The 25064-nt window shown below is 50.8% G+C and overlaps 1 protein-coding gene across 2 annotated transcripts in view; it reads right to left on the bottom strand.

The window, feature by feature from the left end:
* The window catches only part of KIAA1217 (KIAA1217 ortholog), a 384056-nt gene that overhangs the window by 121895 nt on the left and 237097 nt on the right, over positions 1–25064 (bottom strand). For both annotated transcript variants that reach the window (XM_030888347.2, XM_045283522.1), the window contains 2 exons: positions 14418–14616; positions 9650–9743 (listed from right to left, as the gene is read on the bottom strand). In XM_030888347.2, the coding sequence (XP_030744207.2) occupies positions 9650–9743; positions 14418–14616 (293 nt within the window). The remainder of the gene's footprint in view (positions 1–9649; positions 9744–14417; positions 14617–25064) is intronic.

Here is a 25064-nt window from a genome sequence, read left to right on the forward strand (position 1 = left end):
CAGTTAAAGAGAACATGCTCAAGGCAGTAGCTCGGCCTGGGAAACCACAAGAATAGTTCTACCGGGTCCTATTGGGTCACGGACAGCAACTCAGTGGCAGTGATCTTTTTGAAAATTTTGTTTAGGACCCAACAATGGGCTTACTCCCTGCTCTGGTGTAGGCAAGATTCTGAGGATGTCATGTGTCAAAATCTTGCAAAAACTTAAATCAAAAATATCAAGGGGGAGAAGAAACAGGATACGGCATGGGCTTAGATAAGGATAAGAACACAAGGAACCAGCCAGCGATGAGTTCAAGTTCATCCAATGCCTGTCACTTGTCAGCGACACAATGCTGGGAAAGACCTCTTGGATCTCAGTTTTGTGATCTGTAGGGAGGGAGTCAGCGCCAGAAGAACTAGATGGTGCCTGGCTACCACTCTCAGCTGCTCTGAAAATAATCACATTAGGAAGTCCTGGATCAAGTGGGAGAAAAATGGACAACAAAACCCCAAACCACAAAGAGACGAGACTTACTGGTTGGATGGAGACAGGTGGGACCCCCACTCTGTGACATCTAGTTAACCTTCAGATCTGGAACCAAACATACCTCCACACGAGAATCATCAATCATTTACGGTCCAAAGGGCAGCCCTTACCCAAAAACAAACTGTACAGGGGTAGGAAAGACAAAGAGACAGAAACAGGAAACGGGGGGAAACTAGATACGTGATGCTACATCAAAGGGCTCATAATGGATGGGTTTAAACCAAAGATGGATGAATTGCTGAGTGTGAAACTGATCGTCTGCTCTGTAAGCCTCCACCTAATTCACAACAAAGCGTGTTGTGAAGTATGGAATCAGTCTACCTGCCTTGCAGAGTTGCCGATGGATTTAAACAGACAGTACCTGGCACACGGCTTCCTAAATAGACCCACAGAAGCCCAAGCATCTTAGTCCATGAACGGTGGTGCAGAATGCATGCCATCTGCACCCTGACAGGTTTCAGAAAGACGTCACCTCTAAGCACATACGACGTAGCCACATAAATAAGAAATAATCGGGCAAAAGGAAGATGAAATGTAGTGAACTAAAATGAGAGCGAGCGAGAGCAGGGGCAAAGCCAGGACACAAAAGCCACGCCACAAGGCGCCGGGCACTTGCTGTGCGTGTGCCACAAGCATGATTCTAAACTGTAGAGGAGCAACAAACACAAAGCGAGAAAATGATCAGTTGCAAGATTCTCGGAGTCCATATGGTAAAAATAAACCCCCGAGCAGCACGGCTATTTCTGGTGATGAGAACAGAGAGATATTTTTTACAGTGGGCCCTCATTAATGGTAGAAAAGGAATAATGAGGCGTGTGTAGCACTATCATTATAGTACTCAACACACCCCCTGGAACGAATGTTTGCAGTCCCCACATGATGGGCGGGTGGCAGGCGAGCTTCCTGCGGGTGCAGGATGAACAGGATCTGCTGAGCTGAAGAACTTCGGGGTCTGGCTGGTGACGTGGACGGGCACCGGGAGGATGGTTGTAGCCTAGGCAGGGGTGCCATATTCTCCCCCAAAGGGCTAGATCGTTCTGACAGCACGCTGCGGAGTAAGTAGGGGGTTTCTTTGTGTCCCCTTTAACATGTTATTTTGTTTTCAATGATTATTTATTGGACCTTTTTGTAGTTGGGGTTTTGTGTGTGTGTGTGTAATGTAACATTGTAGCATGGAAAAAATTTCATATAACTTTAAACATAAGAGAAGATGACATTGAGTCTGCACCATCCAGTTTGGAGATTTTTAAACGCTCTGTCTTCTTTGTTTCATCTACGCCTACCTCTTACTTACGTAGGTTTGCCGGAATATTTTAAAGTAAATGCCACTGATGATGTCATCTAACCAATAAATACTTTAGCGTGTGTCCTTTTTTCAAAGCTGTAACCACCAGGCTGTGATTAGACACAACAGAATTACTGCTTGGTTGTCCCTGAATGCCATCCCTAACACATGTTCCCATTTCCCAAACCGTTTCAAAGAGGTCTGCTCCCTGTCGGTTGGGTCAGAGCCGGATTTATGCGGAAGAGGTACGAGGAACGCTTCCTGCCCTGTGAGCAGGCCAACCGTTTGTTGAAGAACCTGGGTCCCAGGAGGTTGTTTTCATTCGACGCTGCGGAAGTCTGTTGTTGCCCCATGTTGGGCTTGCTGGATTGTCATCTTTACAGAAACATTCAGAGCCAGAGTGATGGCGTGGGTTCAAATCAGCAGCCTTTGTTGTTGCTGTGAGCAGAAACGAGCCCAGCCACTGTACAAGCGAGACTGTCCGTAGCCGGCTAGGTAGGCAGAATGTTGCAAGGCAGACGTGCGCGCGGAGGGGAGAAATGGGAGCAGCTGAGTGCTGCGTGGGGGTAGCGCTGACCTTGCCGGTCTCTGCACAGCAGGGGACTGGGCTTAGGGAGAGTGCTTGGTCAGAAATTGCTAGGCTGCGGGAAGAAGAAAGAGCTGGGCAGAGTGGCTTCGATGGCCGAGCAGCAGAAGGGCGGAGGAGCAATCAGCGCCCTGCAGACGGCAGTCTAGCTGAGGCTGGAATCTGGGAGCCAGGCTGCCCCGCCAGCCCTCGGCTCCTGCTGTTTCCTAGCTGTGTGGCTATGGACATATGTCTGTGTTGCCCTGAGCGACTGTTTTGTCAGCTGTGAACAGGGACATCTTGGCAAAACCAGCCTCAAAATTTGGTCTTGATTAAATGAAATTACTCAAGGAAGTGCTTAAATAATCAATCAATAAGAAAAGCCATGATTAGAACCATGTTATAGGAATGGCAGCGGGTAAGAGACCTTGCAGAAGAGGAATGCACTCCTTTGGGGGACTGAGTTGGGTGTTTGGAAGAAAAGGAGCCAAGCAGGAGAAAAATACTAACTAAAACTCAACATTCTCTTCTTTTCCATCCACGCAAACACATCTCCCCCCCACCCCCAACACCCTATCATTCACAAAGCAAATAAAAGAGGAGAATGTCTTTGGGGAATAATGATTAATTTTTTTCCCTCTCAACATGACATACGTGAAACACCGGCATAACGTTCCTGTGAAATGGATCCCTTGGAAATGGGCCCTTGGGTCTGACACTCTGGGGAGTGGGGCAGAATCAGAGAGAGGACTTTTCAAGGGTCACGAGTTGAATCGGAGTGAAGATCCAAACGACAAGGTACCGAGCTTAAGAAAAAAATAAAAGAGCGAAGAGTACTGAAGAGGTCAAGGTGTGGCTGGAACGTAAGCCCAGAAGGTAGAACGGGTAACCAATGGGGTATGGCTTTCCTGAGGGGTCAAACCCAGAGCCCCAACAGAAGAGAACTACCGGGCAGACAACAGGTTTGGCTCATCACTGGAGTCTGTTACGATGAAGGCTGATTCCAGGGAGTGTGTTCTAAATCCAGACGGGAAATTAGACGTGTAAAACTCACCACCATCGAACCCATTCTGACTCATGCGACCGGATGGGACAGGGTAGAACTGCCCCTGTGCGTTTCCGAGACTGGAAATCTTTGCGGGAGAAGACAGCCTCATCTTTCACGTGAGGAGTGGCTGGTAGTTTCAAACTGCTGATCTAGAGGTTAGCAGCCCAACATGTAATCCACCACGCCACCAGGGCTCCTTGTCTTTGAGTCAATTCCAACTCATAGGGGCTACGGTGGCATCGTGATTATGACTGGGCTGTTAACTTCAAGGTCAGCAGTTTGAAACTACCAGCTGCTCCTTGGGAGAAAAGAGTGGCAGTCTCGGAAGCCCACAGGGCAGTTTTTGCCCGTCTGTCCTATCGGGTGGCTGTCAGTGAAGGCATATGGGGGAAAGCAAAAGAAAGGAGACGTGGAGGGAGGGGGTATTGAAAGGTGAGAGCAGAGAGTGTTGGGAAATGACCTCCAAAGACGGAGCCGGAGCCCTTGGGGACGCTGTGGATTGAGCTTTGGGCTTCTAAGTCTAAGGTTGGCAGTTTGAACCCACCGACCGCTCCTGGAATAAAGTTGAGCCTGCCTGCTCCGAGACAGGCCTATAGTCTCGGAAACCCTGCGCAGGACTGCTGGTGAGTGGGCCGTGGGTTTGGCCTGGGGAGGAGATGGAGAAGCTGTGAACAGACTGTGGACAAGCCACTGGGCGTGGTGATGAGGGAGCAACTGGTTACCTTTGAGAGTTTCTGGGCTGTGCAGATGGTTTAACATACTCGGCTCCTAATGAATCAAAAGGTGGAAAGTTCAAATCCACCAAGAAGTGCCTTGGCCAAAGATGGGCATCTACTTCCAAAAAAAAAAAAAAAAAATTCAGCCACTGAACACCCAGTGGAGAACAGCTACCCTCTCACACACCAGATGCTGTGTGACCCAGGCACCTTGAGAGCAACTGGCAGTGCTGGCTTCTCTCTGAGTCCTAACTCTGTGTGTTCCAAGCCCTGCGATCCATGTAAGATGTTTCTAGAAAAGTCTGCTTCCAGATGGGGAGCTGAGTTCCTGGGAACCCAATCATCAATAGTCAAAAGAACTGACCCCGTCGGGTTTGTGAAGCTGTACATCTCACGGGACCACTCGGTCCTGTAGAGAGGCACGGAGAGGGGTGGAGGTAGCACAGCACCCAGCGCTTCATCAGTGCACCCCCAGGGTGCCTTCCTGAATGACCAACGCTCCTATCTGAAGTCTCAAAGCACAAGGCCATGGCAATGGACAGCCATGTGCCCTGCAGAGGGAGACAGACAGCCACGTGCCCTGCTGAGGAAGACAGCGTGCTGAGCTACAGTAGGGAGCCAAGTCTCATGAGCCAGACCGCCCTCCACAATGCTCAGCTGCAAGTTTGGCAAGAAGCTCGACACGGGCCTCCCCCCCCACCCCCCACTGTGCACATACTCCACATGCCCGCTCCGGGGCCATCACCTGGGCCAGGACGGTGAGCCTCACCAGCTTCCCAAGGAACTGGAAGTGAAGACGTGGTTGTACATGCTTGGTGCTCTCCAAGGGCAAGAGGTCAAATGACCTGTGAAGAGAGGGTCAGTCTTGGCATTGATGAGCTTCTGCTGGACCCAAGCCACGTTCTTCTGGGTGGGCTGTGTGCTGAGCCCGCATGGCGCTGGGAGGTCGTCCCGGCCACCTTGGAAAGCTGCAAAGGAAGCCTGCCTGACATCCGGTGCAGGGCTGCAGTAACTGATCGATGCATGTACTTAGTGGCAGTCAAATTCCTTGATGGCGACGCTCCACATGGCAAACACACGGGGCGGCCCTGATCCATTCTGCTGCTAGGATCTGTTTGCCCCCGTCGAGCCGATCCTTGCTCTGACCTTTACCCATGAGCCACGGGGTGGTGGTGGTGGTGGTGGGGGGTCAGCAAAGCTCTCGTGCCTTTCACGGCCATGCAGACACGTTCACTGAGGAAGGACCAAGAATGCCAACTGGCCAGAGCCAAAAGGTGACCGTGCAGGAATTCCTCATCTTGTAGTTTCTGGAATCCGAGCACAGAGGCCAGGTAGAAGGCAGAGAGAAGACATTTCTCTTGTCATCATGGTTGCCCCTGGCTGGGTTTCGAACTGTTTTCTATTTCCCATTGCAGAGTTGTCCTCACCTGAATATAAAGGCCCCCCTGCTGGGAAGGGGTGTGTGTGTGTGTGTGTGTGTGTGTGTGTGTGCGCGCGCATTCATCATCTCTTCCTTTGGGAATGGAAAGTTGATTCTCTCACATAAAAATGCACTGCTCCCAATGAAACATACAACTTTCCTCGAGTTCTCTAATGCTTCCTCCCCCCTACTATCATGACCCCAATTCTACCTTACAAGTCTGGCTAGACCAGAGGATGTACACTGGTACAGATAGGAACTGGAAACACAGGGAATCCAGGACAGATGAACCCCTCAGGACCAATAATGAGAGTAGAGATACTAAGAGGGTAAGGGGAATGTGGGGTTGAAAGGGGGAACTGATCTCAAGGATCTACATATAACCCCCTCCCTGGGAGACGGACAACAGAAAAGTGGGTAAGGGAGACATCGGTCAGTGTAAGATATGAAAATATAATAATGATTTATAAATTATCAAGGGTTCACAAGGGAAGGTGAGGAAGAGAGGTTAAAAAAAAAACAACCCAAGAAGTTGATACTAATGGCTCAAGTAGAAAGAAAATGTTTTGAAAATGATGATGGCAACCTATGTACAAATGTGCTCGACACAATGGATGGATGGATGGATTGAGATAAGAGATGTATGAGCCTCCAATATGGTTTTTTTAAAAATGTGCTGCTCAAAGTAGGTTGTGGGAAACTCAGGTGACTGCTTGGGTCTCAGCTGTAAGCAACAGCAGCACAGGTTGTCTGGAACCCACAGTGAGAGTTCTGAATTCGAATAGGCTCTGTCCATATGGCTGATAGATGATTCTTTCAGTGTTGGCTCCTGGGCCGGGCCAGGACAGACATACATCTGCTTGAGAGTTAAACCAGGTGTCCTCACCAGCCCTACACAAGGGGACTCCGGGTGCCTGAGCGGGAAGGGGCTTTACATTCCAGGAAGAAAACCCCTGTAATGGCAGTCCCAAGACTCGCCTATCAGACAGGGAAGTGGCCCAGAGGAGACAAGACTTGAAGCGAGGGCACTGGCAGTGAGAACAAGAAAACCTTCGGAGGCAGAGGGTCTTGTAACACAGAGTGTGCTTCACCACCTGCCAATTCCACTCACGCAGCATTTCTCTAACACACAGAAAGCAGCAGTTGAGTAAATTAGCTCCCCAACCCCAACTTCCCCCCCAAATGTAGGCTCCAATCCCACTGTGTCATCACTCATAGTCTGATGCAGAATCACATATAAATACCTCCCAGCTTTTTCTACCGGACTTGCTGGACCCCCACATTCTCCTTCTGATGGACAAGATAATGACACCCCCACCCCCCAAAGTGTCCACAACCGAATCCCCCAAATTTGTGACCAAAGGGAATCCAATACAGTTGCTAAGAAGACGGAAGGGCCCACCTTCACAGGGTCGCATCATGACAAATGGAGGCGAGATCGAAGCTGCCAAGGACCTTGTCTTGCTTGGATCCATAATCCATGCTCATGGGAGCAGCCGCCAGGAATCACACGACACACTGTGCTGGATAAATCTGCCGCACACGAGCTCTTTCAAGTGTTGCAAAGCAAGGACGTTATTTTGAGGACCAAGGTGCACGGCCCTCTGACCCGAGCCGTGGTAATTTCAATCACCTCAGGCGCATGGGAAAGTTGGACATTGAGTAAGCAAGATGAAGGAAGAATCGATACATTTGAATGATGGTTCCTGGTGATGAATATTGACAGTACCACGGACTGCCAAAAGAGCAAGCAAATCCGTCTTGGAACTAGTACAGCCAGAATGGTCCTGAGAGGCGCGAACGGGGAGACGTCATCTCATGCCGTCAGGAATGACCAGTCCCCGGAGAAGGGCACCAGGCTTGGTACAATAGAGGGGCATGGAAAAAAGAGGAAGACCCTTGGCAAAACGGTTGGACACCACGCCTGCAACAATGGGCTCAAACATAAGGGTGGGCACGGCTCAAGACCTGGCAACGTATTGCTCTGTGGTTCGTGGGGGTGCGCTGAGTGGGAACAACTCAATGGCGCCCCGCCACCACCACAGCCAGCTAAACTGATGGGGCATTTTCTGGATGGGTGCATCTGTTTCAGAAGAAGTCCAGCCAGAATCCTCCAGAGAGGCAAGGATGGCGAGATTTCACCTCAGGTACTTTGGCCGTGTTGTCAGGAGAGACCAGTCCCTAGAGCAGGACATCATCACGCTCGACCGAACGAGGAAGGTGCCCACAAGGGGGAATGACACGGTGGCTCGAACCATGGGCTCCAACACAGGAAGAACTGTGAAGGTGGGGCAAGGCTGGGCGGTGTTTGTTACGGAGTTACACCTAGCATGGTGGAAATCTTGTAAAGCAGCGGTTCTCAACCTGTGGGCTGTGACTGCTTTGAGGGTCTAACAACCCTTTCACAGGGGTCACCTGATTCATCACAGTAGCAAAATGACAGTGATGAAGTAGCAATGAAAGTAATTTTATGGTTGGGGTCACCACCACATGAGGAAGTGTATGAAAGGGCGGCAGCATCCGGAAGGTTAAAAATGGCTGGCGTGAAGAATTACAGTCTTGGAAACCCACAGGGACCGTTTCTACCCTGTCTTACAGGGCGGCTAGTCCGAACTGACTCCGTGGCAGTGAGTTTGCTTTTGAGTTTTAAAGGAGCCCTGAGAGTGTAGTGGGTTTTTTTGAGCTGGGCCATAAACCGAAAGGTCAGCAGTTCGAATCCACTAGGTGCTCAGAGGGCTGTAGATGAGGATCTCCACTCCTGTAAAGGTGTCAAACCTGACACCCAACGAGACAGCTTCACTCTACCCTGTGGAGTCCATGTGAGTCGGAACTGCCTCGGGAGCGCGAGTGGAGTTTTAAGTGAGTGAGGTGGAACAACACTCGGGGTTTTAACCCACACCAAGGCGGGGCCTCAGAAAACAGGGTGGGTGACTTAGTTCCCGAAAAGTCACAGCTTTGCAAACCCCATGGATCAGTTCTACCCTGCTGTAGAGTTGGGATTACCGTGAGTCAGGATCGACTTGTTGGCCAAGAACAACGACAAGAAGGCGGAGCTAGGACTTCCGACTTCCAGAACAAAAAGGAGCAAAACAAACAAGCAAACAAAATGAAACCCAACAAACTGTGCCGTTTTAAAGCCACGGATTGGGGGGGTCACTTGTTATAACAGCGCCAGGGAACGAGGACAGCCGGTTAGGAAGCAGAGCCAGCCACATCTCTGGAAACTCTACTGTAACTCCTGGGGGGGAACAGTACCCTCGGTTTCCTGAGCAACAGAGCCTCGCCCCCCCACCCACCCACCCCCAGACACACACACTTCCCAGTCCCCTAATTACATCCCTGCATGTGCGAATCCGGAGCCAAGCTGGTATAAACCAGTTCACCATCGCGACTGGAAGAACGAGAGAAGCGCATCTTCACCCCCTCGCCCTATTTTTGCTGCAGAGGAACGCAGCGCTGTAGCTAGAAACTGCATCCCTGTCCAGCGGACCTGCATCAATGCAATTTGGTTTTCCAGCTTCTCTGTTTGTTCTTTCTCTTTCACAACATCCTCATGTGTTCTGGAAGCTGGGATAATCTTCGGCAATGATCTCAATCTAGAGAATGTTACCGCCCCTATCACAGCGATTTCTGTTTCAGGTCACCAGGCACAGTGCAAAGACGGGATAATATTTAATATGGCACAGGAGTCCACAGCCCTGCGTTAGACAGCGAGTGACGTACGAGGATACCACGCCTTTGGACAGCTAAGCAAGAACATGGAACGATGTCATCTGCGATCTTTGTTTCTCTGCCCTGTTTAAATGGGGGAAGGCAAGGCAGACCAAGGACATGGGGCCCTTTTAAGGAATGACTTTGGACTCTGAGAGTTTATAGAGCTAAACTCCTTGCAGAGAGGCAATGAGGACGAGCCAAGTCCCGTGTCAGTTCCCATGTCCCCCATGAGCAGCACAGCAAATTTCTGTAGCAAGGAACAAGTACTGAACCCCCAGGCGAGGTCCAGGGCAAGGCCCAGGTCAGGGGAGCCTGCAAGAGAGAGGTAGGTTAACTGGCAGGAGGAAGCCCGAAGTGGAGCGCAAACACTTACCCTCATGTCTCCGTTCACAGTCTTGGGCATGTGGTTAAACGCGTGTGCAGGATCCTTGTTGTACACCTTCAGGAGGGATCGGTCCTGAATGTTCCTGGAATCAAAAACACCCACAGCTATCACAGATGAAAGCAGCCTGGTTTGGGCCATTTCCTATGCTGGCTCTTTAAGACTCAGATGAAAGACATCAAAAGACAATCTGCAGGCAGGCAGGCAGGCAGGCAGGCAGGCAGTCCGTCAGTCAATCAGTCAATCAGGCAGTTGTCCATCAGGCAAGCAGGCAGACAAGCAGACGGAGAGGGCTTCGACCATTCCGATAAGCAAAAATAAATACAAAGAAGAAAAACGACTTCAGCATTTCCTCTCTGTTTTGTTTCTCGAGGGAAATATTCTCCTTCCCACATCGTCCTCCACCCAAAAATACCGGAGAGCAGAACTTTCTTTCAAGATTTGGAGCATGGAAAGATTACACTTGCTACCCCCCCCCCCCCAAAAAAAAACAACCCCCACCAAATGACCCAAAAACAATAAAGCCCCCAGGGTTACAATTTATCCAGAGAGATTTGTTAATACTTCAATATTTCATTGTTTATTTGCCCCAACCCCTAGGTTTCTGATTATCTAGTGATACGCCCACAAGAAAAATACTGCTTTTTTCCCTTCCAAATACTTTCAACAAAAGGAAAGAAAACGAATCTGTCTGCAGTCCATAAAGGAAAAAAGAGCGAGAAATGACATAGATTAAAATTCTTCCCCTTTCCTTCGGTCCTGGCTTTGCAGGAGCTTCTATGTGATTTTCTTTTCAAAGGGGCACACTGCGTCCCTGAGGGCTCAGGGTATTTGGAAAGAATGCCGTGGTGCCAGGAAGTCCGTTCAGACGCAGACTCTGGAGGACCCAGGAAAACCAACACGGCCGTTCATGAAAGCAGGCTGCTTCCTTTTCCCCCTGCAGGGCGGCCAGTGGGGTAGAACTGACAACCTGCAGGTTTAGCAGCAGAGCGCTCAACCACTCCGCCACCCGGCCGGCTCCCCCCAGGGCCAAGCGCGATAGATAATCTTTCTACTCGCCTGTAGCGCCTTTAGCTCCTGTGAAAGTGCAGGAGCCAGGCTACAGCAAAAGACCCAAGTCCCACACCTTGCTCAGAAGCCTACCTTGAACCCACGCCAGGAGCACAAGGACGCCCATGACGTCCTCTTCCCATTGAATTGGGCCACCCCCCAAAGCACTGCCAAGCCTGCCCTGCCCGGTCTATATTGCAGTGGCAGTGGAGGCGGCAGCAGCAGGGGCAGCTCAGGGGCGTGCAGCCCCGTCCACACTGTGGGGCGCCTCTCCGCCCTGGGCAGCAGCGGGCAGGCACAAGAAGCCACATTCCTCCTCTCCAGGTGCAGGCACAGGTTTAGCGGGGCTGATCGCAATCCCCGAGATGGCTGGGGGTTTGTTTTGTTTTAAACAAAGTGCAGGAATCTTGGATTGGCCTTCTTTCCTTTCGGTATCCGTCAGTAAATGCGCTTTGAAGCAATGGCGAGTCCAAGCTTGCACGCCGCTCTGGGTTTCAAGGAACTCATTAGAGCTTGCTTAAGGGGGGTGGGTCGCGGGAACCGAGCAGTCCCTGTTATTAAAAGTCTAGATTAATATGAAGGGCGGGTTCAGATAAGGTGAAGAAGTGGGGGTTCGATAGAAGAACACATCCTCTGCTAGGAGGGGAAATCACCCCCACGCATCTCGCTTTGACCACACGCAGCAACTAGGAACCCTGACCTAAAGCATGATTAACAACACCTTGTGATTTTAAAGGGATGTGAAATGCCTGATGCTAGTTTAGGGTTAATTTAGAAAACATGCTCATCCCAGATAACCCAGTGAGGTTATCCTCCAGACTCACAACATTCACAACACAGAATTCTAACCGGAACTCTCTGTAGCATTTCCTGGAGGGCATTCACGGGGGACACAGGACAATGACGGAATACCCCAAATGTTTCACAAATAGTCCTTGCTCCCTTCAGAAACACAGAAGGAGGCAGACCGAAGGGCGTCTCTGGGTTTTAAAGACTGGAGCTGGTGTCGTTGGTGAAAAGCCACGCGATCCCTTCTGGGATTGGCTGCTCTTGAGTTAACACCGGCAGCCGGAATGCATTCTACTGCTCGAGCAAAACTATGCCGCAGAGCGGAGAACCGGAGTAAGTTCTTGGACAGACATGCTGTCATTATGAGGCACACACTCTGTATGGATCACCAAACTAAAACAAACAAAAGAGTTTCCTTCACTTAACCATTTTGAACAAGATTGGAAGAAGAAAATCAGGCTACCAGCAGCCGGCCAGCCAAAGCACCTCAGGAAGCCAGTTATCCTCGAAAGTCTAAATGAACAGAGAACGGAGAGTGGGTACCGGGTCACCTCTCCTCTCAACCATGCCTTTCATCTGTTTATCAACCAGAATTTCAATTAGAGCAGATCATCTAAGATGGCAAGTTTTAGGGACCTTTTCCTTTTGGGGGGGTCACCACGCCACGCCCCTCTCCAAGAACAAAGCCCCTCCACAAACCCCACTGCCATCGAGTCTGCTCTGACTCACAGCCGCCTTACAACCGTGTTCCCAAGGCTGTACATCCTTATGGGAGCAGACAGCCTCCTCTTTGTCCCTCTCAGTGGGTGGTGAGTTTGAACCCCTGACCTTGTGTTCACCGTCCAACAGGGCCCCTTCTAAAGAACGGGCAAACTCCCCAAGAGCAATATTAAGACTCAGATAATTGGACATCATAACTCATGGCTGATCTACAACGCTCAGTAACTCATGGCAGACAGACAGCTGGTGCCTTCAAACTGCCGACCTCACGGCCAGCAGCCCTGTGCGTCAGCACCTTTGCCACTAGGGCTCCCCGCTTCAAGCACGGGGTGTGTGTGTCATGACAACCTCTTCAGGCCTGCGCTCCATAATCAACAGCGGCTTCGTTCTGTTCCATGCTAACGCTGTCTTCACTGTCTCTCTCAATTTAGAGGCCAAAAAACCCACAGACACGTAGGTGATTGATGTTCAATATATAAAAAAAACCAACACTACATGGCATTATATTACTATAAACGTGCTCTTTAAATATGACTGCCTCACCCTTAAGTTTACTTCTTTCAAATGTAAGGGTTTCGTGTGTGTGCTTCTGACAGCCTGATGAATAATTTATTTTAAAAAAACATCCATTTTTCTGATGCTCATGAATATTTAAATACGTTTGTGAGAAGCAAGAAGGTTGGGTCACAGATGTAGCCGCCTCTACCTTCGGGCACGTGTCAAACTCTGAAAGCCCTCAATTACACGTACACATCAGCACACGCCTAGCGATGTCATTTGTGGTAATTGTTAGATGTTTATCAGCTGACACTTATTTTGCACTGGAGGCATATGTATATATTTTAGGTGGTATCCATGAATTCCACAATGAAGACAGAGAAGCTTGCTATTCCTATGGGGGCCAAACCAAACGCCAAACTTGGAGCCATCAGTCAACAGTGGCTCAATAGGGAGCACCCCCTGTGGTCTCCAAGGCTGCGACTCTTTACGGAGAAGACCTCCAGTTGGATCCAAACTGCGGATCTAGCGGCCAGCAGCCCAGCACCCAGTGTACAGTCAATCCACTACACGTCACCAGGGCTCCTTCCCTTTGGGGCCCACTGTGCCCACTGTCATCTAGTCTATTCCAAGCCACAGAGACCCTCTCTGTCGGGCACAGTCGGACTGCCCCCCAAGTTCCTGAGATTGCAACTGTTCCGGGGAGGGGCAGGAGGTTTGCACCCAGCGGACCTTGCAGATGGCAGCCCCCACACACAACTGTGATGCCACCAAGGCTCCTTGTGTATGGGGCAGGGATGCAGACATATCAGTCTGAGCCAGAGGCAGGGATGAGGGACCATCCCAAGTGTGACACAGGGTTCTCAGCTAGGAATATGAAGAACCAGGTTTAGAGCTGGGCTTGGGATTCAGAGTAATCCACCCTCGAACCGTAACCCGAATGTTTCTGAACACCAATGAAAAGGCTGCCTTGGCCACTGGGTTCTCGCTCACTGTACAAGCCGAGACTGCTGGTTTGTGTTGATGGAAGTCCTTTCCCAGCTGGTTGTGTTGGGACAGACAGATCAAATGGCCCTTTCTTCTCTGTACACTACCCACACAGCCCCATAAAGTTCCTCCAATTTCTGGTGCCCTCTGCAATGCTTGGTGTCTGCCCAGCCTTGCTGTGGAGTGTGTATCATGCAGGCCCTGGAGAAAACCTCTCAGGGATGTGAGATGTTTAGGAGGAGGACAGTTCTTGACGTGACAAATGGAGCATGGGACTGCCTCCTAACCGCTTTGCTCTCATGGTTAACAACACAGAGTCTTCTACTTGGGTTCCACCCCCACCCCACCCCACCCCGGCTTTCCTTGTGGGAGACAGAGCACTTGAGAGAGAGCTGGGCAAATTCCAGTCCTAAGTGCTGGCTTCAGATCTTGTGGCCTTGATCAAGGCCCGCCACCTCTCGGAGGGCCTGAATCGTCCGGCTCTTGAGCTTCCCTAAACTCTGAGATGAACCGTGGATCGGATGATCTCTGGGATTCCTTTCAGAGGCAACAGGGAGAGTCCAGTCTCCCTTTGTAAACGGCGCCTTGCAAGTGAGCTGGATAAGGAGGACGACGACGATACACTTGCCCAACAGGATGGTAACGGTTTACCGGGAAGCTGAGACATGGAAACCCTGCTAAATGCAACCCCCCCCCCTGCCCACTCCCGACTCACCTGACGTCGTTTAATTCGTAGTAGACATTTCTGCTCTCATCTTTGATGTAGATGGCGACCCTGGGAGACTCCAGCATTTTCATGGTGAGCTGCTGTGGAAAGGCACTTACGAAGAGCGCACGGATGGTGTCTGCGCTTGTGATCTCATTGGGCATCCTGAGCTGCTTGGTCTCATCTCCGTACTGAAGATAGAGAACACCTGTGGGGCGAGGAATACACTCATCAGTCACAGGTGGGGCCGCTTTCGGCCCTAGCAGGCACAGCAGTTTGGGATTTCCAAGGAAGGCACAATCGGGTGTTTACGGCTGCCATAGCTTTTCTCTTTCAGAGTCTGTATTTAGAGCTTCAACTCTTAAGTCCCCTATTTGCATCAGGTCAAGGGCAAGTGAAGACCCAATTTCCATTTGCAGAGTGCCCCCTGCACAGATTACGCCTCCACTGAATGTAGATAGCCTTGCCTTCAGGCAGGGTGCGAGAGAAAGTGGGCTGCTTCCTATTCCTCTCCCACAGCCCAGGGAGGGGCAGCCTCTATGAGGGCCTTGTCTGCTGTGCCCTTGATGGAAACCACCCTACAAGGTCACATAGTCAGGAGTCAAGTCTCATCAGTCCGCGCCCTGACTGTCTTGCTGGGAAAGGCCTGGACCAACCTTGTGAGTTCTTCTATCTAATCTAACATAGGTGTCCCAACCACAGCCCTGTGTCTGCTCCTCCAGTCCCACCTGCCACTGTGATCTGCCACCAGTCAGACTGGCCTTGGGCTGACTGGCGTCCTTGATTCAGATGAGGTTGTCTTTGTCTTGCCGTTTTGTCTCAAACTTGGTCCCTTTAAACTATAGTTGAGATTGGGGGTGGTGGAGGTGTCTCTTTGGTACCCAAAAACAAGCCTAGGAGGTGCCGAAGAGACAAGTTTTAGAGACTACAAAAACCAAAACAGCAAGAAGCTGACCTCTTGTGCACCCGGCTGTGGTGGCAGTGCCGGGGTGGTGAACAAGAGCTCTTCCTTGACTGTGTCTTTAAGAATGTGTAGGTGCGTGGGTGAGAACGTGAGTGCAGGGGCTTCATGTGGGTTTGCTGTCATGCAGGAGAAGGTTCAAAGTCTTGTCAACGGTGTAGAAGTTGCGCGTGCAGCAAGTGAAGGCGATTGTGATAAAGAGGTTCCGTTAAGGGGCAGATAGGAGTTGTCTGGAAGTCAGAAGTAACTCTAATCAAGTTTGTTGGAAGAGAGATTCAGAAATCTGATCCTGTGGGCTGCCCCCTCCCCCCACCCCCCCACGTCTCTCATTAGCTCAGTCATGGTGACAACAGGTAAACTCTACAGCAGTGGTTCTCAACCTTCCTAATGCTTCGACCCTTTCATACAGTTCCTCATATTGTGGTGACCCCCGTCCCACCATAAAATTAATTTTGCTGCTACTTCATCACTGTCATTTTGCTACTGCTATGAATCTGGCGACCCCTGTGAAAGGGTCGCTCTGCCCCCATAGGGGTCGCGCGACCCAAGGTTGGGAATCGCTGCTCTATAGTGCAAGTCTCTAGAGTCTGGTTAGAAACACGTTAGGTTAAAAGGGTGACAGTGTGGCTGTGTCTCAAATGCATATTAGTGGCCGTTCGTAAGAGCACATCAAATCATCCACAGGAAAGATGTCTGGCACACCCGGGTTTCAGAGACATGCAGGCATACGCGAGCTCTGTGATGAGAACATGCAAGTAGCCTGGGGGCGCTGCGTAGATTCGGACGGCAGGGCAAGCAGAACTGCGCCTCAGGAGTCCAGGGCTCTAACTTCACAGAGGCAGGCTGTGCGTCTTTCTGCCCAAGAGTGGAAGGCGGGTCCATGCCACCCGGGTTTTAGGGAGCAGTTAGTGCTCAGTCGCTGAGCACCGGTGTTCCTCCACATGAACACTGACTCACGGTATGTTTGACTTCCAAAGGCAGAGTGACCCTGAAGAATCATGGTTCCCGGTCTGGACTCTACCCCCACCCCCCACCACAATAGACACACACTCTAATTCTGGGTTTGGAAGCCCTGTGGGAGTAGTGGTTACACATTGGGTATCCTGCGATCCACAAGGTCCGCAGTTCAAGACCACCAGCAGCTCCTCGGGAGAAAGATGAGACTTTCTAATGCTGTAAAAAATTAGAGTCTAGGAAACCCACAGGGGCAGTTCTACCCTGTCCTCACGAGTTGCAGCTATCAGTCGGCATGGACTGGATGGCAGTGGGTTTGAGTTAGAATGAATTCTGGGTTTGGCCACGTGACCTGTTTTGGGCCAATGGGGCGTGAGCGAGTGGGATACAAGGGGAGGCTGGATAGTGCTTGCACAGTGGAGCTTGCCCTCTGGGTCCCTAAGCTTTGGCAGGACAAAAGCAGAAGAGGAGGAGAAACAGACTTCTGGTGAGACAGGGCAATCTGCAAAACAAAGTTATCTCTACTTCCTTTTGAGGCTTCTTTAAGACGGCGATAAAGAATGCAAAGGAGCATCCATCCAAAGGATTCGGAGGTCAGGAGGGAAAACTGACCAGAGACAGTGGGGGGAATTTCATGCACAGCGTGATGGGTGAAACCAGAGTCAAAGCAGCATGCCAGGGGCTTAGGTGGAGAGGAAGTGTTTTGAGAATGATGAGGGCAATGAATGTACAAATGTGCTTTACACAATTGATGTGTGTATGGATTGTGATAAGAGTTGTATGAGCCCCTAATAAAACGATTAAAAAAAAGAAGAAGAAGCAATTAGTCTAAAGGAAGGCAGAGGGCACCCATGCGCCAAAGACCCTCCCCCCTGAGACCAGAAGGCACCCTGCTGCCTGGCGCCTGTCACTCAACACAACTCAGCAAAAGACAGAGGCGGGGAGGGGCGGAACATGTAGAACAAAATTCCTGTTCAATAAACAGACCAGACCTCCTGGTCGGAAGGAGACTTGGGACCGAACACAACCTTTCAGCCGAACAACAGATGGGCCTGTGAACTAACTACCACCACCTGCCGAGAACGGTGCTCCTTAGATCAATGCACGGCCAGGGACCAAAGGGCAGCCTTGGCCCACAAGCAGAGGACGAGGTAGGGCGTGGCTGGGGAAGCAGATGGACGGAAATAGGAATCGAAGGTGGACGTGGGGAGAGAGCTGACCGGCGTGAGGGTGGCAGCTGATGTCCCAGAACAACTTGTGTGAGACCTCACCCACTGCCATGGAGTCAGTGCCTACTCACAGGGCACCATCAGACAGGGAGACTGCCCCCGGGAGTAGAAAGCACGGTCTTTCTCTTGCGTGGAGAAGTGGCGAGTGGGTGGATGGACTTGCTGTGTCAATTCCCACCCAAAGCAAGACACACAGGGTCAGGGAGGCGCGGAAACGAGGCAGCAGGTTTTTTGGAAGGAGAGGACTCTGAGTGAGGTCCAAGCATGAGAATTCATTGAACTGATTTACTGTGGTCACAGTATGGTGCTCGTCCACCGCTCGTCTGTCTGTCTGTCTGTCTGTCTGTCGTCTCGGGGTGGACGATGGGCTGCCACGATGCTGGAAGCTCCACCAGCAGTATTTCAAACACCAGCCACGTCACCCGCAGTGGACACAGTTCAGCAGGAGCTTTGAGGCTGACAGACTAGAAAGAAAGACCGGGCAATCTACCTCCAAAAGCTCACAGAGCAAAACCCTATGGGTCACAGGAGACTACCAGGTTGTTCTGCCCCACGATGGGCGGTGGGCCCTCTGACTGGGGAGGAACCACCACACACAGTGGCGGTACCAGTGGACTTGAGGCCACCAGCAAAGATGGCGCTGGCCCATCTCTTTCCTTCTGTTGTGTGTAAGCCGCCGAGCCGAGACTCGACAGCAACGAACACCAGTCACACGAGATGCCCGTCTCTCCCTTCCACCCGTCACGGCCACGCAGCTCCTGTGCCCCCCTCTACCCCCCACGGGAAGACACACGAGGCAGTTCTGGTTCACTAAAGCACAGGGGATGGCGGAGTGAAGCCGGCCCCTGGCAGGATGCTGACCGAGGGGCTCCGAACTTCCACGGGGAAACTGGACGCCGCCCCCTCACCCCAACCTCCCTACAGAATGAAACCAACCGATCTCTGAAGCGTCCCTGAGAAGTGGCTGGGTCCTGTCAGTTCCAGCCATCGGGAAGCGGCTCTCAAACCCCAAACCAAACGCACCGTCATCGAGTTGATGCCGACTCCTGGTGACACTTTAGGGTGGGGCAGGACACCCCCACCCCCACCCCATGTGAGTTTCCGAGACCCATACCACTTTACAGGGTCAAAAGGCCTCATTGTTCTGGGGGGTGGGGGGGGGCGGGTCAATCGAGGGACACAAAAAGGGAACAGAGCAGCCCCGGCAGAGGGGGCATTTGGTGAATGAGGGTGACCCCTGAGGATCATGAGAGCAGATTAGAAAACAAGAATCAGTAGGAAGAGAAGCAAATGTTGGCACAGTCTCTGAGTTGGGGAGGAAAGACGAGGTAAGGGAAGAACAGAAAGGGAGGGGGAACAATAAGAACATTAGAGAATCACTCGGGGTGTCTAGATGCTTGATCATGGGGAACAAGTGCAAGAGACTAGGAAAACCAGAGAGAAATACAACAGTGAGCACCCCCCACCCCCACCCCAAACCAACCACACAAAAGCCCCAGAGAACATGAACTAGCTGACCCAGAGGACCATCCGACGCCCGACACTCAGCAGCATCACTGGGCCCTTTCCGGATAAAACGTCTGGGATCCTGAAAGCGTCCCAGAGTCACTCCCAGAGGAACAGGAAGGAGTCAGCAAGAGATCAGCTTGCTCAACAGCAATCCCAGAAAACAAGGAAAGTCGAGCACAGCTCTTACAAATCTGAGGGGAACTGTTTCCCATCAAGGTGTATACCCACCCAAGCCATCCATCAACAACGACCGCAGGATAAAAATACCACTTCTCACACGGGTGCGTGTACACACACACACACGCACTCGCACACGCACACACACCCCGCCCCCCTGAAAGCTTACCGGAGAAAGACAACGAGCTGGGGAAACGAGCTCCCATCACACAGAGTAATAAAAGGATTCCTGGGATAATGATGCAGACAGAGACAGTTCAGGGGGCAGTCATGCAGGCCGGCCTAGAGAACAACTTCAAATTGGATCAGGTGAACAGAAAGCTTCAGCAGGCATGTCTCCAAGAAGTAAAATATATATATTACAAGATAGATAGGATGGAATGGATGGAATGTGGAGGACGGTTTGCATTCTGTCTGAAAGTCTGAAGAGAATTTAAACCTGGATGGTCCCCCTGGAAACTCAGCCAGTGAAAAAGGCAACGACCCAGTTTAAAAAACAAAAGTGTAGCACAAAGAAAGAGCTTTTTGATCCAAGAGGACTATGCAGTTCAACCCGGAGTAGCTTTATCCAGTGAAAATGAGGTTTCACTTCTTCACGATGAGAGGAGCAAGTATTAGGGGCCCCTGCGTGGCCTGGTGGACTAAGCCTTGGACTAAGCCTTGGGCTGCTAACTGCAAGAGTGGCTGTTTGAAACCACCAGCCGCTCCTCAGGAGAAAGACGAGGCTTTCTCCTCCTGTAAAAAGTTGGTTTAGGAAACCCACAGGGGTGCTGTCCTATGGGGGTCACGGTGAGTCAAAATCCACACGCTAGCAGTGAGTTTGAGGGATTTCCCCCCCTGTTGCTTGGTAAGTTTTGATGCAAGTCTGTTTGGGGCCATGGTAAAAGGGACGTGCTTGTAAAGGTAGCTAGCGAGGGTCACCAGGTTCCACCAAGCCTATTCCAACTTGGGGTGATCCTACGCGTGCAGTGGAACTGGGCTCCGTGGGTGTTTCAGTGGCTGATATATTGGTGGAAGGATATCACCGGCCTTTCTTTCAAGGTGCCTCTGGGTGGATTTAAACCTCCAAACTTTTCATTAGCACTCAGGCACATCAGTTATGGGCACTACTGACCACCCCCCAGCCCCCAACACACACACACACACACACACACACACACACACACACACACTTTGCAGCAGTTCAACCTTCATTATCCACAATAGGAAGCCAATGGCAATTTGCTGAGTGAAGCAGGTCAGACCCCAAGGGCGTCAAGTCGATGGATTCCACTGATCAGACCTACCTCGGACAGGCGGGTACACAGAGACAAGTGTATGAGTGAAGGCCAGGACCGGAGAGGCAGAGAGGGATGGGACTCCGGAGCTTCTGCTGGGGGCTCTGCAGACACCTTTGGAAGTAGTAGGAGGGGAATGCACTATGATGAAAATGAATGCCGTTGACCGGCACGTGTGAATATTGTTGAAAACTCAAATGCTTGGTTACACAGGTCTTTACCACTATAAAAATGTTTTTTAATTAAGTTGGTAAGAAATATGCAGTTCAGCTCAGCAAGAAACTTAGTTACACGACACCTTTTTTTGTTTTGTCTTGTTTTCTGTATCTTGCCACAAAAGAATGTTTAAGAGAGCGAGAAAGAGAAGATGTGGACTGTCTTACAACAATGCACTGTTTTAGTGAAAGGACTTAGAGACCTTTCCGCGATCACCAGTCACCGCACAGATAGAGCTTGTGTGACTTTTACATCGTTTCTAGTATTTTTTTATTACAAGCCTGTGGTAGTTACATAATCTGGTGTCAATTTGAGGATTCAGTGTGGAGGGGTGGAGTCTAGCCTGTCAGTCAGGTAGTAGCTTGATGACCTCATTTGGAGGCGCTAAGGAGAAAAACAGCTCATTGGAGGTAGGACACATGCTCACTCCCAGTGAGACATCCCTGTGGAGAAGACGCATGGAGAGAGGCTGATGGAGCCAGAACTGTGGAGCTGGAGAAGCCACACTGAGATGCTTACAAGCCACTGGATCCACAAGACCTCCCACCCACTGGCCTGTGATCATCTTCCTGCGTTCGCTGCCACTGCATGTGTTTCGTGAGTCTGAAGAGGCTAATACTGGACTCATGGACTTGGTCTGGACTGGGATGTTTTCTCAATATTCGACTGCTCTTGTCGATAAAGTTCTTTCTTATACACGAGTGTCTGTGAATTTGTTTTTCTAGTCTACCCAGACTAACACAAAGCCACACTTCAAACGTACAGCCTCTTATATTCACATATCTTTGCGCGCTACTGGGAATAATTCTTTTAAGGGAAAACACTAGCCGTGGCATGCTGCCCTTCTGGAGACACACTTAAAATATGGATCTCTCTTACCAAGTCCTGGAGCCCTGGCGGTGCAGTGGGTTCTGAGCCCGGCTGCTAACCTCAAGGGCAGCCACTCAAAACCACCTGCTCCCCCACGGGAGAAAAAGGACGCGCTCTCCTCCTGTAAGTGATTGACAGTCTTGGAAACCACAGCGACAGTTCTATACGGTCTGAGTCGGAACTGACTCGATGGCAGTTGAGTTTGCTGCCAAATTGCCTTTAGGAACCTTGCATCCATTTATTCTGATGAGAAGGTGTTAAGAATGCTCCTCCAACGCCTTGCCAGCCCTAGGTAGAGCCTTTGCTTCAGATACTCCCCCTTCACTAGAAGCAGTGAACTTCTGTTCAGGGTGATAGGTAATTTGGCATCAATAATGGACAGTGGTTACACAACATGATCAATTGATCTCACTTATTTGGACACCTGAAAAGTGTTGGATCGGCAAACGTGGTCAAAACATTTGTGCAAGGTTTTTTTTAAACAACAAACAATTTATATATGTACATGTCTAAAATGATATATATATCTCCACTCTTTACTCTTGCTGTAAGCGCCCAGGTTGGTGCTTGGCTTGTGGTTCAACACATCAGGCACACCCCCGTCGAACACATTACACACACACCTGTCAGCCTTCGCATTGGCCTGCCCCATTCCCGGGAAGCCCCCTTCCAGGTGATTTAAAGCCCCTGGCCGTTCCTCAGAAGAAAGATGAGTCAGTCTGCTTCCTCAAAGAGCCCCACCCTCAGACACTGGACCGGGCAGTTGTGCTCTGTGCTGCGGGCTCCCTGCAGGATCGCTGTGGGCAAGCATTGCCTGGATGGGGCTGTGTTTGGTTCCTATACATTCCAAGATGTGCTGACGTCAGGTAGTCTCTGGCTTCCTTCTCTAAAAGCGCAGCACCCCTCCCCTCGTATTTTCTCTCTTCTGGTTTTTTCCAGAGCCCTGGTGGTGTAGTGGTTACGCGTCCTCAAGGTTAGCAGTTCAAAGCTACCAGCCGCACTGCAGGAGAAAGAAGGGGCTTCCTACTCCTGTAAAAAGTTACAGTCTCGGGAGGAAGGGGAAAAAAACGAGCGGATACCAAGGGCTCAAACAGAAAGAAAATGTCCTGAAAAGGATGAGGGCACCAAATGCACAAATGTGCTTGACACAATGGATGGTATGAGCCCCAACAAAATGATGAAGAAAGAAAAGTTACAATCTCAGAAACTGAGAGAGGCAATCTTATGAGTCAGTGTCAACTCGATGACATTGAGTTTGGCTTTTGGCTTGACTTTTTTTTTCCTTGGGCTTTTCCATCTGTCTTTCACTTGTAACGGAGTTAATATTTGCATATTGCTATGCTCTTTCCATTGGAACATAACCTTCCTGAAGTTGGGAGTTTTACTGTTATTCATTTCTGTGTCCTTACTCCGTATGGTTGAACGGACACTCAACCACACGCACTCCCATCCAGTCGGCGCTGACTCGCAGAGATCCTGTGTAGGGTCTTGGGGCTATACATCTTTACTGGAGCAGACAACCTCACCTTCTTTCTCCTGAGGACTGGCTGGTGGGCTTGAAATGCCAGAGTTCGGTTAGTGAGTACCAAAGAGCTTACAACATAGGGCATCAGTAAATATTTGTTGAATGAATGAATCAATGATTTGTTATCACAAAGCGAATGCCTCCTGTGTTAGGCAGGGTAGACTAGAGAAACAAATCCATAGACACTCACATGTGTATAAGAGAGAGTTTTATATAAAGCGTAAGTGTACATTAAGAAAGCATCCCAACCCAATCCAGTCCAAGCCCATGAGTCCGCTATTAGCTCATATGTCCGATACCAATCTATAAATTCCTCTTCTGACTCACGAAACACGTGCAATGACGCCAAATGCAGGAAGATCACAGGCCAGTGGGTGGGAAGTCTTGTGGCTCCAGTGGTGTTGTGAGCATCTCAGCACTGCAGGGGTCTCTATGTGGCTTCTCCAGCTTCAGAGCTACATCAGGGTAGGTCCAGGTGGCTTTTCCTCAGGGATGTCTCACAGGGAGTCAGCCTTCTCAGTAGAATCTCCAAGGGAGTGAACAGAGAGAGACAGTGTCTTCCACCTTCAAGGAGGAAATCCCAGAGTCTTCCCAGAATCCTCAGGGGAAGGTCATGTCCACACAGAGGCCTCATTGGCTAAGACCCGGTTGACAGAATAGGCTTCACCCCTTCACTCTTAATCCTCTCAAGTCCCCAATTGACACCAGATTGTATAACTACCACACCTCCTTTTAGGAGCAGACAGTCTCCGTCCACCAGAATGGACTGAATGGCAGAGGTGGCTGAGCTATAAGAGCACCTGCTGAGTGGAGTGCTGGTGGCACAGTGGTTATGCATTGGGCTCCCAAATGCAAGGTCAGCAGTTTGAAACCACCAGCCGCTCTGCAGGAGAAAAATGGAGTTTTCTACTCCCTAAAAAGTTACAACCTCGGAACCCCACTGGGACCATTCTACCCTGTCCTATCTGGTAGTCATGAGTCGGCAGGGACTCGATAGCAGTGAGATTCTGTGGAAGACCGTCTGCTACAGTACGTTCCCATCTGAATAACCTTGCTCACGGTTTGTAACCACATTGGAAACGTGTTCTGAAGAGGCCGAGGTCCTTGGCCAAAGTGGTCCTCTCGCATCTTGTATGACTCAGTCGATGTCCGGTCAATTCCAGTGCATGCGTGTGTGTCAGGGGGGATTACACTCCACAGAGCCCTCCGTGGCTGCTTTTAAAAACAATCTCGCTCGCCAGGCCTGCATCTGGCTGGATTCTAGCCTCCAAGTTTCTGGTTCGCAGCCGGGCCTGCCACTCAGGGGCTCGGGGCCCGGGTTCTGCTCTCTGACCTCAGTTTCTTCACCGAGTGAGTTTGCCAGAACGCCTCTGCTGTGACCTGTCATTCACCAGGGTGCAGAGAAACGGACAGGCCCGCCTAATCGCAGACGCTGCCACGATTTGTCCCCCAAACGGAGATGCTGTGAGATGGCGAAGTCCACTCCTGAAGTCTGAGCCACACCAGCCCACAGCAAGGGGGGCAGCGGGCTGCAGACAAGCCAGGGACACCCCACGGTATTCACTCTCTCGTCTCGGTGCTCCGAGAGGCCTGGTCTGGTTCCCTCACCTACATTCCGCACGTGGTGTGCTCTGCAGTGAAAACCAGAATCGGGCCTGAACAACAGTTACCTCAGTGTCTGGCTGGCGCAGCTGCCAGCTGGGTCCACACAGCCGCTCACGGGCATGGGAACGCGGGCGGGCACGGGAGAGAGGCCTCTGCACACAGAGGAGAATGGGCAACGCAGCTGGCCTTCCCGATTCCAGAAAGGTCTTTCCAAATGCTTCAACTCACGACGTCACCTCCCCATTTCCGATGGTGCTTCATCGCTTTCCAAGTCGGCATGGGCTTGCCAGCAGTGGGTTCGGTGCTGGCTGGTTTGTTTTGCACCCCCCCCCC

Source organism: Echinops telfairi, unplaced genomic scaffold (genome assembly GCF_000313985.2).
Source record: "Echinops telfairi isolate 266 unplaced genomic scaffold, ASM31398v2 ScPeMD7_7461;HRSCAF=8499, whole genome shotgun sequence".
NCBI classification, from domain to species: domain Eukaryota; kingdom Metazoa; phylum Chordata; class Mammalia; order Afrosoricida; family Tenrecidae; genus Echinops; species Echinops telfairi.